General features: G+C 41.2%; 1 protein-coding gene across 1 annotated transcript in view; it reads right to left on the bottom strand.

The window, feature by feature from the left end:
- Positions 1-13,508, bottom strand: part of SIK2 (salt inducible kinase 2) — a 143,640-nt gene that overhangs the window by 92,108 nt on the left and 38,024 nt on the right. Inside the window, exons 3-4 of the mRNA XM_066606967.1 lie at positions 2,500-2,616; positions 747-810 (exon numbers count right to left, since the gene is read on the bottom strand). Coding sequence (XP_066463064.1) covers positions 747-810; positions 2,500-2,616 — 181 coding nt within the window. The remainder of the gene's footprint in view (positions 1-746; positions 811-2,499; positions 2,617-13,508) is intronic.

Raw genomic sequence — 13,508 nt, 5'->3', positions numbered from 1 at the left:
TGTTGTGTTCGCGTAAAGGCCCAGGAGGAAAGTTGAATGCTGAAAGCTTCAATAAAGCTGATATACGTAATGCTAGTTACCAGCAGTACTGTGCACCACCAAGACCGACGTGGACAATCTTAATTTCTCTGTAATGGTGGAACGGAAAGAGTAGAACTGAACGGTGGAACTAAATGTTCTTTACCTATAGTTTTTTTTTTGTTTCCACAGGGTCATTATGATCATGGTCATTTCTCAGTATTAGGCATGGCCCATAAGAGATCACCCCAAAAGTGCCAGAAGTTAAAGTTGATTGTCCACAACATTTGTGCTTTGGAGAGGCTACAGAACTGAGATATACAGTATATGTTGGTGTCCTAGCGAGAAGGTAAACATGCGGCTCTATCATGATATACAATGGATATATATAGGGTAGCAGATGTACAGCATTAAAAATCCATGCATTCTAGGAGCATCCAATTACAGTGATAGCCAATGAGAGACCAGGGCATGCCCAGCAAATTCTTGGCACTAAAATGTGTGAAATGTTAAATAGCTAAATAGTAATGTACACTGTATAAACTAAAAAGACAATATTCTTAGCACACATATGTGAAAAAGGGAATTCACTGCTGAGGAGAAGCCTGAATTACTTTATTATTACAGGAACTGTGGTTCTAGAATACCATTGTGTGCGTTTTATACACCCTGGAAACAGTAGATCTCAGTAATAATCATTGTATAGGTGAATATCCAACTCGGCTTACCGAAGATCTCTCCATTTTTGGCATATTCTGTCACAAGGTAAAGCATGTTTTTGGTTTCCATAACCTAAGAAAGAAAACACAAAAATTCATATGGAAAACCATTCTGTAGAATCAAAAAGGAGTAGAAAAGTAGTTAGCAAATCAATAGGATATTAAAGAATCCAAACGTTAACATACTCTATTAGGGCGGGTTTACGTCATAGACAGCCGCCCGCTCACGACTCCCATCTATTCGCTGGAATAGGATACAGCGGGGCAGCTTTATTACTGAAAATGCGCCAGATTAGTGCCGCAAATAGCTCCAGACAACCATCTTACTTCCGTCGCACTACATTTATGATGTGTTTTAGACACTTGTACCCATCTTTCAGTGCATTCGAAAAATGGCCAGGTCTTTGCAGGAAAGGTGCGTGGCTTTGATGTAATATGTGCACCATAAATTACGCCAAAATTTTGGTACAAAACTGGCATAAACTAAGTGGACTAATGGGTTGGATACAATTAGGCAAAAACATCTAGGAGATGCGTCAAACTTATTAATCAGCAGGAGCCACCGAGAGAAATCGGCACCTTTTAAGTCTGTCTAGTCAAAGTGAGCACTGTCTAACCATTAAATCTGCAGTAAATCTGCCCCCGTGACTCCTGCTCTGGGGGGCTCAACATGACCCTGGATTACAGTAATATTACATTTAGAACTGCTGCAAACAAGGTGCTGGTGGCCACAGAGTCCTCTGGTAACTTCTGCTATCTGACGGGGAAGGAGGTCTGTCATAAGAAAACTCCTTTTAAACCTTGTCTTATAATAGCGAATATTTTAGAAGAACCAAATCTCATAATTAACCCATTCCATCTTGGGATTAGAAAATAAAAAAGGAATGGGTAGCATGTTGGCAGATATGGAGTCAGTCCACTGTGCTATTATGTCCTGGAAAAGTTTGGGTAACATGATGGACAACCCCATTATAGTCAAGGGAGTCTGACTAGCGCCGTTCGGGCCTGGCATGTGCCAGCTCTGTTGGTTTCAGTATTTTTCTTGTTCACCTCCAAGGACACAACTGAAGTCAAAGGCACAAAAAAGGGGCCTCATCAATGTTATATTTCTAGAGTAATTTCATTGGTGGGTCTCGGCAGCAGGAGAACGCAAAATTACCTTTTTTTGTACAAAATCTTTCTAAGAAAGAGGATTGTAAAAAGAAGACGCCTCCTTTAAATATGCTCCTTTTATACATTACCTGTTTGTGCAGTACTATTAGTGAAAAAAGTGTCTTAAAGGGAACCTGTCAGCAGGCTCATGCTGCCCAGACAATAGGCATCATGAACCGAGGACAGGTATGCCCATTGCCCATGTCTATGTGTATGTGTTCATCTGAAATACTGCGGCAGTTCAGACTATACACACTCTGAAGTTAGACTTGTAATGGAGCTCTGCGTCCAAAAGGCAGGCCACGCTGGCCTCTTTCCCCCATGGCATGTTGGCTGACAGCTCTCTCCCCCTGCGCACAAAAGGGAAGAGAGTGTCAGTCTACATGATGCCGGTGGGGAGAGGCCATCGCAGACTGCCTTTTGAACTCAGAGCTCCATTTTGAAACAAACAAACAAACATATATATTTTTTCTGAAGCGCTACAACATTTCAGAACACCAAATCCACAGGGGCAATGGGCATACCTGGGCCGGGTTCATAATGCCCGTAGTTCAGGCAGGATGAGCAGTGACCTGTTCCCTTTAATGTTGCGTATTATGGCTTTGCTTACCTGGTAAAGCTTGATAATGTGGGGATGATCCAGCATTTTCATTATTTGTACTTCTCTGTAGATTTTTTCCAAGTTTACAGCATCCAGCTGAGACTTGTCGATAATCTTTATTGCCACCTGCGGATTTGAAAGTAAATTGTGCATTAGCCCGTTGACAAAACTCATGCTTAATTTAATTCCAACAGCATTACAAAATGCATCTGCAAATGACACCCTAACATTGATCTTCACCTTCAGTTGCACAAGACGCTCACTGCATGTGACTAGCTTCAAGGAACGGTCTTCAAACATGAAACTGTCATTAAGTTGCTATTTTTTCACATTGGCATGAAAGCATCGATCAGGAGTTGCAAAAAGTCTACTTAAAGGGCCGGTACGTTTGTCGGAAAAGAAAAATAAAAGTCTCAAATGGTATAAGATTTTAAAAAAATACCCGCCTCTATAATCCACTGCCCATCCCTATCCAGCAGAGATGCTCAGCTAGGCAGCGATGACAGTAGTGCAGCATGCGATTGCCGACACCACTGAATGCCTGCTTGTAGCATTGAAGCATTAAATAAGTGAGCAGTATTTTTCTTGTTACTTTGTAACATTTGCAGATTTTCCAACAACACTTTCAAAATATTAGGTAAACTATTTTAAAAGATTTACGTAAATTGTTTACGCAATATTACACAATTACTTGAGAAAAAGGGTTACTCATTTTAGCATTTCTATTAGAGGGGAACGTATTCCAAAAATAGAGAAAAAAAAAAGAAAATGACATTTTTATCAATTTCTGTCCAATAACCTGGCTAAGGAATATCCCTATCTGGTGTACTGGGTTTAGCTCCAGAGTGTTTTGGTCCTAAAGGAACAGACACTTTTTAGCGACTTTACGCACGTGGTGGTTTTATGCTCCTTTTTTTTTTTCTTGGGCTGTCAATTATTTTTGTTGCGTTTTTTTCCCCACAAATTAGAAGGCTATTTTTTGTATACCTTTTTTTCATTAAAAATAGTTTCCCTTTTTTGTTTTATTAGGGATAATGTGTACAAAAAGTAACAAATATATGTATATTTTTTCAATTTATAGTTTATTTTTAATTATTACATTTACACTGAAGTATAAGAATAAGTTCACCATTTTCACCAAATTCGGATGTTTTGATATATAATTTGTATAGCCTTAGATTATAGGGTGGATGTGGGGGTCGGTTTAGGTTCGCGTCGCCAGTGTGTGGGTTTCTTTTTATATATTTTGTTACTTTTTTAAAAATTATTAAATTTTTTTAAACTTACTTTTGGAACTTTTTTTTAAAACTTCTATGTCTCGTATGACATCATATAAGATCTGAGGGACATTAATACTGATTTTTTTAAATGTCACACTTTTCCACTAGGAGCTGCATCCAAAGAAGACCTAGCTACAGGGGAAAACATCCCCATAGTGTGACGTTAGTCACTGTGGGAGCTGGGCTCCTGGCCAGTGACCCTGCGTACCTCCATTAACTGTACTGCAGATTACCGCAGAGGTTCGCAGGCGGTCATGCGCAGCACAGTTTTTTAAAAATATTTCCTGCACCGTCGCTTAGTGATGACGCGGGTACCCGCAGCCAATATGCCATGTTAATGGCGTATGGGCTGCAGGTCGGACGGCCCCCGTTGGCATCAATGGAAGCTGTCCGCACAGATTCCGCGGCAAAATAGAGTATGCTACGATTTTCCTTACGCTCACAGAATACGCAATTCATATCTGCGAGTGTGAATTAAAAAATGAAATTGCATGCCTTTCAAGGCATACATTTTACCGTGGATTGTCCTTCCGGACGGCGATCGCGGAATCCGCAATATAAATCCGCCCATGTAAGATTGTGATGCCTGGAAAGTCTAAATAAGAACAAGCTACATTAGCAATATTTCCAGCCCTATAGTTTCTTGTACGTAACGCTGAAGAACCTTCACTACTTCCCTGGCCATGTATATGAGCATCCATAGCGTCATATACAGAAGACTTCACACGGTCTCTTCTGTATGTACCACAATTTTGACCAACTTTGTCCAATTACTATAACCTTGCCTACACAAGGTCACATACCCCCTTTTAGCTGCACATGCACCTATATGTAGTAGTTTACTATACACTATGGTGGGCTGCATCTTCCTGCTGCACCCCCAGCCCTATAGTCCCCCTCCAGCTGTAGGGGAGCCTAGGTGAACTCGCTGAGTACCACATTTGCTCTGCACATTCACAATGAATTAAGCTGCTGACATTTCATGATTCAAGCTCTTTCTCAGAATTATATTCATCTCCTCCGGGATGCAGTGACAGCTGGCAGGGGAGCAGAGGGATTGCGACAGAGACAGCCTGACTACTCCCGCACCCCACAGGATTCCTCCAGGACACACTTTTTATCCCTAGCGAGTTTCTTCTTAACCCTTTGCTGACATCCAGACAGTCCCAATCTGACATATGAAGAAAACTTTTGACCAGCACCATATACCGTCATACCGCTTAACGTTTACAGGCAACACTGAATGCAAAGAAACAGAATAAACAAATAACTACAAATGTAACACTAATGCAGTTGTAATACATTGTATCATAAAAACCTCTCTGACTACACATGGCCAGCTGCATGAATAGGGAAGCAGCATGGGCACAATGCAGGCTCCATCTGTAGGGCTGAAGGGCACCTGTCCTGATTTTTAGGACAAACAAAAAGTTTATGAATTGCCTGTTTTATAGTTTTCTACTCTCAGATGGCCAACTGCTAATCGGTTTGCTCACAACCCTATATCACACTGCTGTGCAAGAACAATCACCCCTTTAACTAGTACGGCAGCAAAGCAGCCAGCTATTCTGTTACAGGGTGGATTACACACTAAATAAAAAGCTCAAGAATGAGAACGTTTATACAAATAATTTTATTAACTTTTATTGGAATGCCAATCTAAAAATAATAAGCCACATGACCGAAATCATCAGAGAGCTCCAATCCCTTTGATGTCAGGCACACATTTCTGAAGCACACGGATCAGTTCCCTTTTTTTTGGTGTTTGTTCTACTTTGTTCTAACTTCCTAATAACCATATACTGGAGATAAAGCATTTAGCTATTTCATACCATATCAAGTTTCTTGGAAATTTCCAATCACGAATCCTAAAAATCTTGTGCCCTCGATTCTGCTTAGTTCTTCCACCCTCCCCACCCATTTTGAAGGTTGGCTGCAGTTTCCTACCTTTCATGCCACGGCCTTGTTATCTAGAGAGTATCATGGGCTCAATGACTGAAGAAAGAATTATTTTGTTCTCGGCACACACACACATTGTATACACAGCTATTTTATGTTCAATTCTTCATTATCCTGACAGCTACCATCCAATGTCGCTATCCATCTACCCTGGCATGCCCATCCATATCTCATACGACGTAAGTGACATCTCGGTTTCAGTTCTGCTATTAAAGGCCTGTCTTTACCAATCATTTCTTACAGGACACAGTAAAACATCTTTGTTTGCCACAAAAATCAATACATCTTTCTGCATTGTCTGCAAGTCAAGGAATGCTGTGAAGGTAAATTGCAGTATATACCATAAAATAGATGACCCCAATGTAATCTATCATCATGCAACCTTTTAAAAGGTAGGTTTACAGGACAAAGGAGGTTTCTTAGGACTGCATAAAAAATAAAATAGCAGTAAGGGCTCTTTTACACAGTCTGATCTAGGCATTTGCTTGACTACCCTTGACACAGCCCATTCAGATACCATGCAGAACAAGCAATCGATCATTCATGCAATAGTTCATCCAGCATATAGGACCATCTCTGCCGGCAAAACATCCCCCATTCACACAGGGAGATGAGTAGCTGACGAGGATTTTTTTTCGCCTGTAGAAAAGACGTGATCAGCTGACGAACGAGCATTTGCTTGTTCTCCGGCTGTTCAGGCACGGGCCAACAGTCGGACTAATGAGTGTTCACAGAAACGTTCATGCCCGTGTAGAAGGGCATTACTATTAAAAGTAGGTCACACAGTACCTCAATGCCAGGAGAAGTTGACAAATAGTGGATAGCAACATGAAGCCATATAGGTGTACTATTGACCACATCGAATCATCAGGCAACAAAGACTTAAGTATGGTCATTGCGAACCAACCAGAATGATATTTTGGAGTAGGACAACCTCTCAAGGCAGGGGTTTCACAATGCACCCCTCTACACCCTTGGTCCATATGGTTCAGCATGACAATTGTCGGAAGGACAATCATTCATTTAAGTACCCCGCCCCACCCTCCTGTTCGCCACCAATCAGTAAGCTGGTCATGCATTAGAGATTTGCATTAGCTGAATAACCTATCATTCACGGTTGTTCTGTGAAGGTTGTAGTCTTGGATGTCAATGCCAATCACTGATCGCTTACTGCCATTATATGTGGCCTGGTTTGGGATTCTATGGAGGGGATGCAGATCTATCACTTTGTCTGAACAACTTTTTAAGTACACCTCCCGAAAAAATCCAACAGATCAACATCTCGATAGTCACAAAAAGGTGCCAATGTTTGTTGTCATGCAGCAGCTGTGAACCTACTTTTGAGGGCTGAATATAGGGGTTCTCTGGCTTTCACCCTCTAACCCCTTTTTGAGGGACTTTGCATCCGCTACAGGTGTCATTACCCCAGGTATAGTCTCAATGCGGGGACAGCTAATATTGATGTATAAGAAGCATCATGGCGAAGTATTGGGGGACAGGCAGAGGTATAGCCAATATAAAAAACCAAGGCCAGTACAGCCAGATTCATGCAATGCAGAAAGCTGAGACAAAGTGAAGAGTAAGCGGCAATCAGACAAATAGTGATCAAAGAACAGACAAAGGTCAAGGCAGATGGGAATACAGGAAAGCTGGGTAGACAGACATGGGTTTCAAACCAGAAGTCAAGCAGGAAACAGTAATATCTTCACAGAACCTATTGCTCAGACACCCTCTAGTGGGGGAGAGTGCCTTAAATAACCTGGGAAACACTAGGACTGGTCGAGGCTGGAAAATCTGGGTACTGGCGCTAGTCCTTTGAGAGGCAGGCTGGCTATGTATGCCCTTTGGAAGACAGCTGGAGGCATCTGCTATCCAGATGGGTTTGAGGATGCCATTGCTCATGAGCAGATAAGGAAAGAGGTGAAAGGCACCAGCCATAACATTTGTCCAATAATAGCCTAAATTGGTGTTGTTGGGGTATCTCTAGTATATGACCAAACTTATTGTCTTGGGTTAAGTTTATAGTACACACTGCCCATTTCCATTCACCTCTTCTACATCTGCACTTCTCAAATTCCCGGCGAGCTGGCTGCCCTACCACATATCTGTGTAACAAGCGTCATTTGCTAACGAATGTACTGAACTGAAGGATGCATCGGACCTTGCCATCATCAGCTGCATGGATACAGTGATCAATTGGTTGTAGAAAATAAAATAAAAAAGGCATAGCATTTCTGTTTTCTAATCCCTACCTTGTGCCCCCCTCTGCTCAACGATGCAAAAGGTGGTTACCTCCTCCCCCTGCACCTCATCCAAGCCCTGATGATGTTGGTTACTCTCCAGTACAGGGGGCCTACTATTTATAAGACATTACCCCAAAAGATGAGAAGCCCAGATAGAGTAATAAAGCACAATAATATGGATTTATTGTGCTGATCTGGCAGGTTTGCAACTACCTATAAACAAAAAACTAATGAGAGCTGAAGAACAATAAGACCAAATTAATTGATTTCGTGAAATAGGAATGTTTGCCAGTAATCAGCAGCATGTTGCCTAAATATATGTCCTACGTTGTTGCAGAAATGAAGCCTGTTTGCTCCAGTACATTAAAGTCCTGGCACAGCGACTACAGCTAGGATGTGTCCCAATGGTTTGATTCCTAGTCTGGAGCTAAGCCGGCCTTGCAATCATTACATTCCAGCTCATTCACGCTCTCAGCACTGCTGCTTCCAAAATGAAATGAGCAGGCAGCCAAAATTAGGAGAAAAGGCCTTGTGGTTAAATAATGAGGGTTAATAAATAATAATAAAACAAACAACAGGGCTTTGTTAAGACTTGCGTTGGCTCCTTCATGTTGGTTTTGCTAGACTCACATGATGACATTGCTATACTCCTAATGACCTTAGTAACTAAAGCTCTACATTCACTTACCATGTAGTGTTGGCAAACATAAAATATAGCACACAGCTTAAAAGGAATAGATATTACACATTATCCCTTGTCAAATGAGAATGTGCACCAACGTACCACAAGCATAATATATCAAAAATATACTGAGCAGACCCTATGTAAAGGGAGGACTGAACCATGGGGACAACTATGTCTACTAAATGCCCACCAATCTGATGTGCCAATCATGGAACAGAAGATGCAAGAACTGCCAATGTCCTTTGATGGCAAGACGGCTCTGCCTAGGTTTTCTTTGGCTCCTCATACCACGCCTCTCTGCTTTCCGAAGCGCCTTAGAGGTGGGGAACCTTGTGCTCCTCCTCCAGAGAAGAAAGAACAAGTATGGTGGCCCAGACCTTTGCACTGTTGCCTTGCAGTGCTGGAATTGTAGGTTCAAATCTGACCAAGGGTGATGTCTGTATAAGAAACATTACGGACATACTAGAACTGCAGACAAAGAAGGCAACAAACGGATTCAAGCAGTTTCTTGTGCGGGAAAACAAATGATCACTGAATTCCAAGTTACGCCATTGTGAAACACTAAAAGTCAGTGTTGGGAAAATGATGACTTCCTGTAACCTCAGATGAGATAGAGGCCTAAAAACGGGAACAAACATTTCGTCATCCTGGGTAGATCATTAATGAAGTGGACAAATGTATTCTGAGACATAAAACAAAAATAACCGACTTAAGAGAGATTATTAAGCATTCCTGGTTGTCAGGAGTATTATTAATGTAAGGAAACAGGAAACGTATATCTTGTCAGGAATTTCATATGTGAAAACTGTGGCGTGGATGGGGGGGGGGGGGGGAATTCTTATTAATAATAATACTGCAACTTTACAGCAAACCTTTCACAGACTAAGCATGTAAAATGTGCCATAAGCCATAATGTGGACATCAGACGAGAACCCATGCTGGCCAGTAGTGGCACCTGGGTTGTGCACCTCTGAAGAAACTATCAGAATATCTTAGGGAGCATCTCCACCCAAACAATAAAACCTACATATGCGGACCGATTCCTGACCTCTCTGTCTACCCTCTTCCTCTACATTCTCTACGTACTTCCACCATTGTGCTCCTTTGCTCATTTAGAGAGGTACACAAGGAATATTCGTGTGATCACCCACACACAATATGGAATCCTGAAACGCAAACACCTTAGGATAGTTCATCAATATCAAATCGGTGTCTGACTTCTAGCACACCCTCCAACCAGCTTTTTGAAGAGGCAAGAGAGCTTGGGCAAGAGCCCACAGTGGCCATTAGAGGGCCGTGGATTGCCCATTTCTGATGTAGATTTCCTGCCAGTGGAACTATTATAATACCTTAGCATCTCCACTCAAATAATAAAGCTCACATGTACAGGCCAGGATAGTTCATAAATATCTAATTGGCAAAGTGCCTGACTTCTGGCAACCCGCCGATCAACTGTTTGAAGGGGGCTGCAGCATTTGAGTGACCTTTGCAGAGACCCCATTAAAAGGGAAAGTTTCACCTAGATTATTTTAGTAATTAAAACCAGATGAAAAAAAATAAAAACAGATTAGGAACATGTTACAATATTTTCTGATAATAGTTTTTTTTGTATTCTATTTTCTGTACATGACTATGGGGGCGACCAATCTTGCCTGAGTTGCAGTTAACATCATTTAGAAGTATTATTAAGAGCAGCTTCGTGGGCCATAGAAACAATCCACACTAGCTGACCCATTGAGTTCTGTGGGAGAGTGTTGTGGGCATGCTCCGTGACCTGTACAGAGGTCACTGTGCAGGTGGGGTAAGAGGCCAACGGTGACATCAGCCATTATGAATGGTAAATCCTTTGTTATCTATATATAGAGGTTATCTTTCATTGTAATCTTGCCTGTGATGATAATGTCATGACTGCCGAGAACTTTTCTTTACAAAATAGGAAGCATCATTTTGGCTTAGTGTTCAGTGTGAAAACTGCAGAAAATTACAATTTTTTTTAATCACCCCAAATTCTTAAAAATATGTATAGCTTCATTTACATAATAGGTCATTTTCTGAAGCCACATTCCCTTTAAAAGAAGTTGTCCCACTTCTAGCCGTTTTACTGCAAGAAGCATACAGCTCCATACTTTGCGCAGTGGCCCGAGTAGGTACTGCGGGCTGAGTCCAATTAAAGCGAATGGGACTGAGGCTGCAATATCAACCTAGGCCACTGTTTAATGTACAGAGCCATTTCTTCCTGCAGCTAGAAGTGAGACAACCCATTTAACGTTTGCCAATGCTACCATTGTCCAACAAGCATTTATTTGTATCGCTTTCTCCACGCCCTTAATAAAAGTTATGAGCTGAGAAAAAAGTTGAATAAGTGGCATATAAGCATGATGAAGATGTACTCTAGTAAAACCAACCCAGCATTTTTTATTTTCATAGAAGTGAGGGGGAAGATAAAAGAATAAAAGAGGAAGGAGAAATTGAATGAATATCCATGGTTGTTCTTGGCTTAAAGGAGATTTATTTTTATTAATTGTGGAGTTAATAAAAAGGCTTTTTTCAATAAATAGAGGATTAGTCATTCCACAGGCGAGCAGACTCATTCTGCATGAAATGCCAGCCACAGCAGGGGTATCTGGATGGAGGTGTGATGAACAATTCAATGTCTGTTATTTATATACCGGGCTGTGCATTAACGATTTGCATTGCTTTGTAATAGGCGCCTATTTATTCCCTCTACCCGCTGCCTCTTGGACATAACACAGAACATTGTGATTAGAGGAATTTGTCGTAACGGCAACATACTGATATGTTAATGGCTGAAGATTCATTTCCAGCTATGGCAGAACTGTAAAATCTATAATAAGATATTTCAAGGAGCCGTGTAATCCCAAAGGTATAAAATTAAGAAGGTGAAATATTACTTAAGTCAAACACTTTATGTACTGCTTAATTTGACTTCAATTGTAAATATTTTATGGGTTATTAATGGAAAATGGTGCGAAACGTGAAAGTCTAGTTCGTACTTGGAGCTTCAGATAAAGTTCACACGCAGGCAGATGTTACTCACAACAGTACTTTGCCCAGCATTTCATTAATCTTCAGTGTCCGATGCTTCAACGGCGCAGCAGTTGCTCCTTATCTCCCGGCTGCATGCTGTGTGTATCTTCATAGAGCATCCTCTATCTTTCCTTTGGTTCCATATTCACCGTTGGTCCTCATTACTACATACAGCCCATTAGTCAACAGGTTCCAAGGTGAACTCATAGCGAATGTCAAAACTATGAGTCAGCAAGGTAAGGATTAGCGTAGGGTGTAGAGGGATCTACATATATACAGAAGTGTGGTTAGCAAGGAATCTATACTCCAATCTGAGGAGCACCAAAAAAAAAAAAAAAATTTAAAAAAAATTGTGCGGCCGCTTTACTGGGAACAGTGACCAGGAACCCCCATTTTCAGGGTCAGAGGGGCTATCTGTCCATCCAGTTGGTGTCAGTATATTATTGCTCCTGACCACTCATCATCCCTTCCCACAGGGTTCTAAAAGCGGGATATCCTTAAAACAACCCTCCGGTTTCAGGACCAAATTTGGGCTGGGACCAGAGGGAAATATTACTTGCACTTGTACTTTTCTACTGCCCTTCCAATATGCCAGTTCTGGGCCCCATTTCACTGATCAAATCAGACAACATGTCTAGTGTTTGAGTAGTGATTACGTAGTCTGAAGACTGAGTTGGCCATCTTGAACAGCCAAAAACAGGACTAGAACTGGTAAATCAGGGGGGGACGGCAGAGAAAAGCAAGTGTAGGGAATAGCCTGCAACAATGGGTGTGGCAAATCCTCCACTTGTGAAGAAACCCTTAGGCTTGTTCTATGTAATGTGTTTTTAGAAAAAAAAAACTACACACTCAGAAGAACACAACTGTATACCTATTCTGTTTGTGGTCTTGCTCTACTTGAGTACTCATAATACAGAAGGGGAGAATTTGAGGTTATCCAGGTAGCCAAAATATCTACCTGGTGCAGCAGTGCCACCTCCACCACCACTGGATTTTTGCCTGCCTGAAAACCCCCTTTAACTGGTCATACTGCTGAGCAACATGACAAAAACGAGACACAAAGTGCAGGACAGTAATATCCCCCCTCATCATCAAGTGTTTTCTATTCATAAAATGGTCTTCTAATACCAACCATTATCTTTTTAGTGGATGTTCTGCCATGATTTTTAATGAAACTATTAAGAGACAGAAGACTTTCCTAATAATGTCAGATGCATGGAGAACCTTATTCAAGAACACTTAATCCGTGCAATAATATGACCTCTTTTATTTAATGCCTTTGTAAATCTGTAGCTCTGGCTTATATGAAGGGGAGCAATCTATTGTCACGGATAAATATTTGGCGGAGTAGCCTACGACCGGGTCCAACACACGTGTGTTTCTTGCAAAGATAAGGGATTATCCTTGATTGCCTTCCTTGGAGGTTAATATTCTTCAATATACAGGGTGGGCCATGGAAAAAGTAGCCGCCACCACACTCTTATGAAAGCTATCTAAAAGAAAATCTGTTTTATTTGGTTTTTTTTTTAAAGGCATCTTCCATAAGAGTCTTATGGGGGAATACTTTTTCTGTGGCCCACCACGTATAATATAATGGCCCCAAGCGACAGACTAGTCTGTTCTCATATCAAAGTGTGTTTTAGTAAATACTTGCAATTCTATTAAATAACAATGAGTATTTTTTGTTAGAACTATGTTGTGTTGTTCCTCGCTGTGCTACACAGTTTTCGTAACTCCCACAGAATTCTATAGGAGTTACAGAAACAGCGTAGCAAGGCCCTCTCACCTGTTTCCATAAATCTC

This window comes from Eleutherodactylus coqui, chromosome 6 (assembly GCF_035609145.1).
Source record: "Eleutherodactylus coqui strain aEleCoq1 chromosome 6, aEleCoq1.hap1, whole genome shotgun sequence".
Lineage (NCBI taxonomy): Eukaryota > Metazoa > Chordata > Amphibia > Anura > Eleutherodactylidae > Eleutherodactylus > Eleutherodactylus coqui.
The sequence above is the reverse complement of the archived record's forward strand: the minus strand, read 5'-3'. Positions and strand labels throughout refer to the sequence as shown.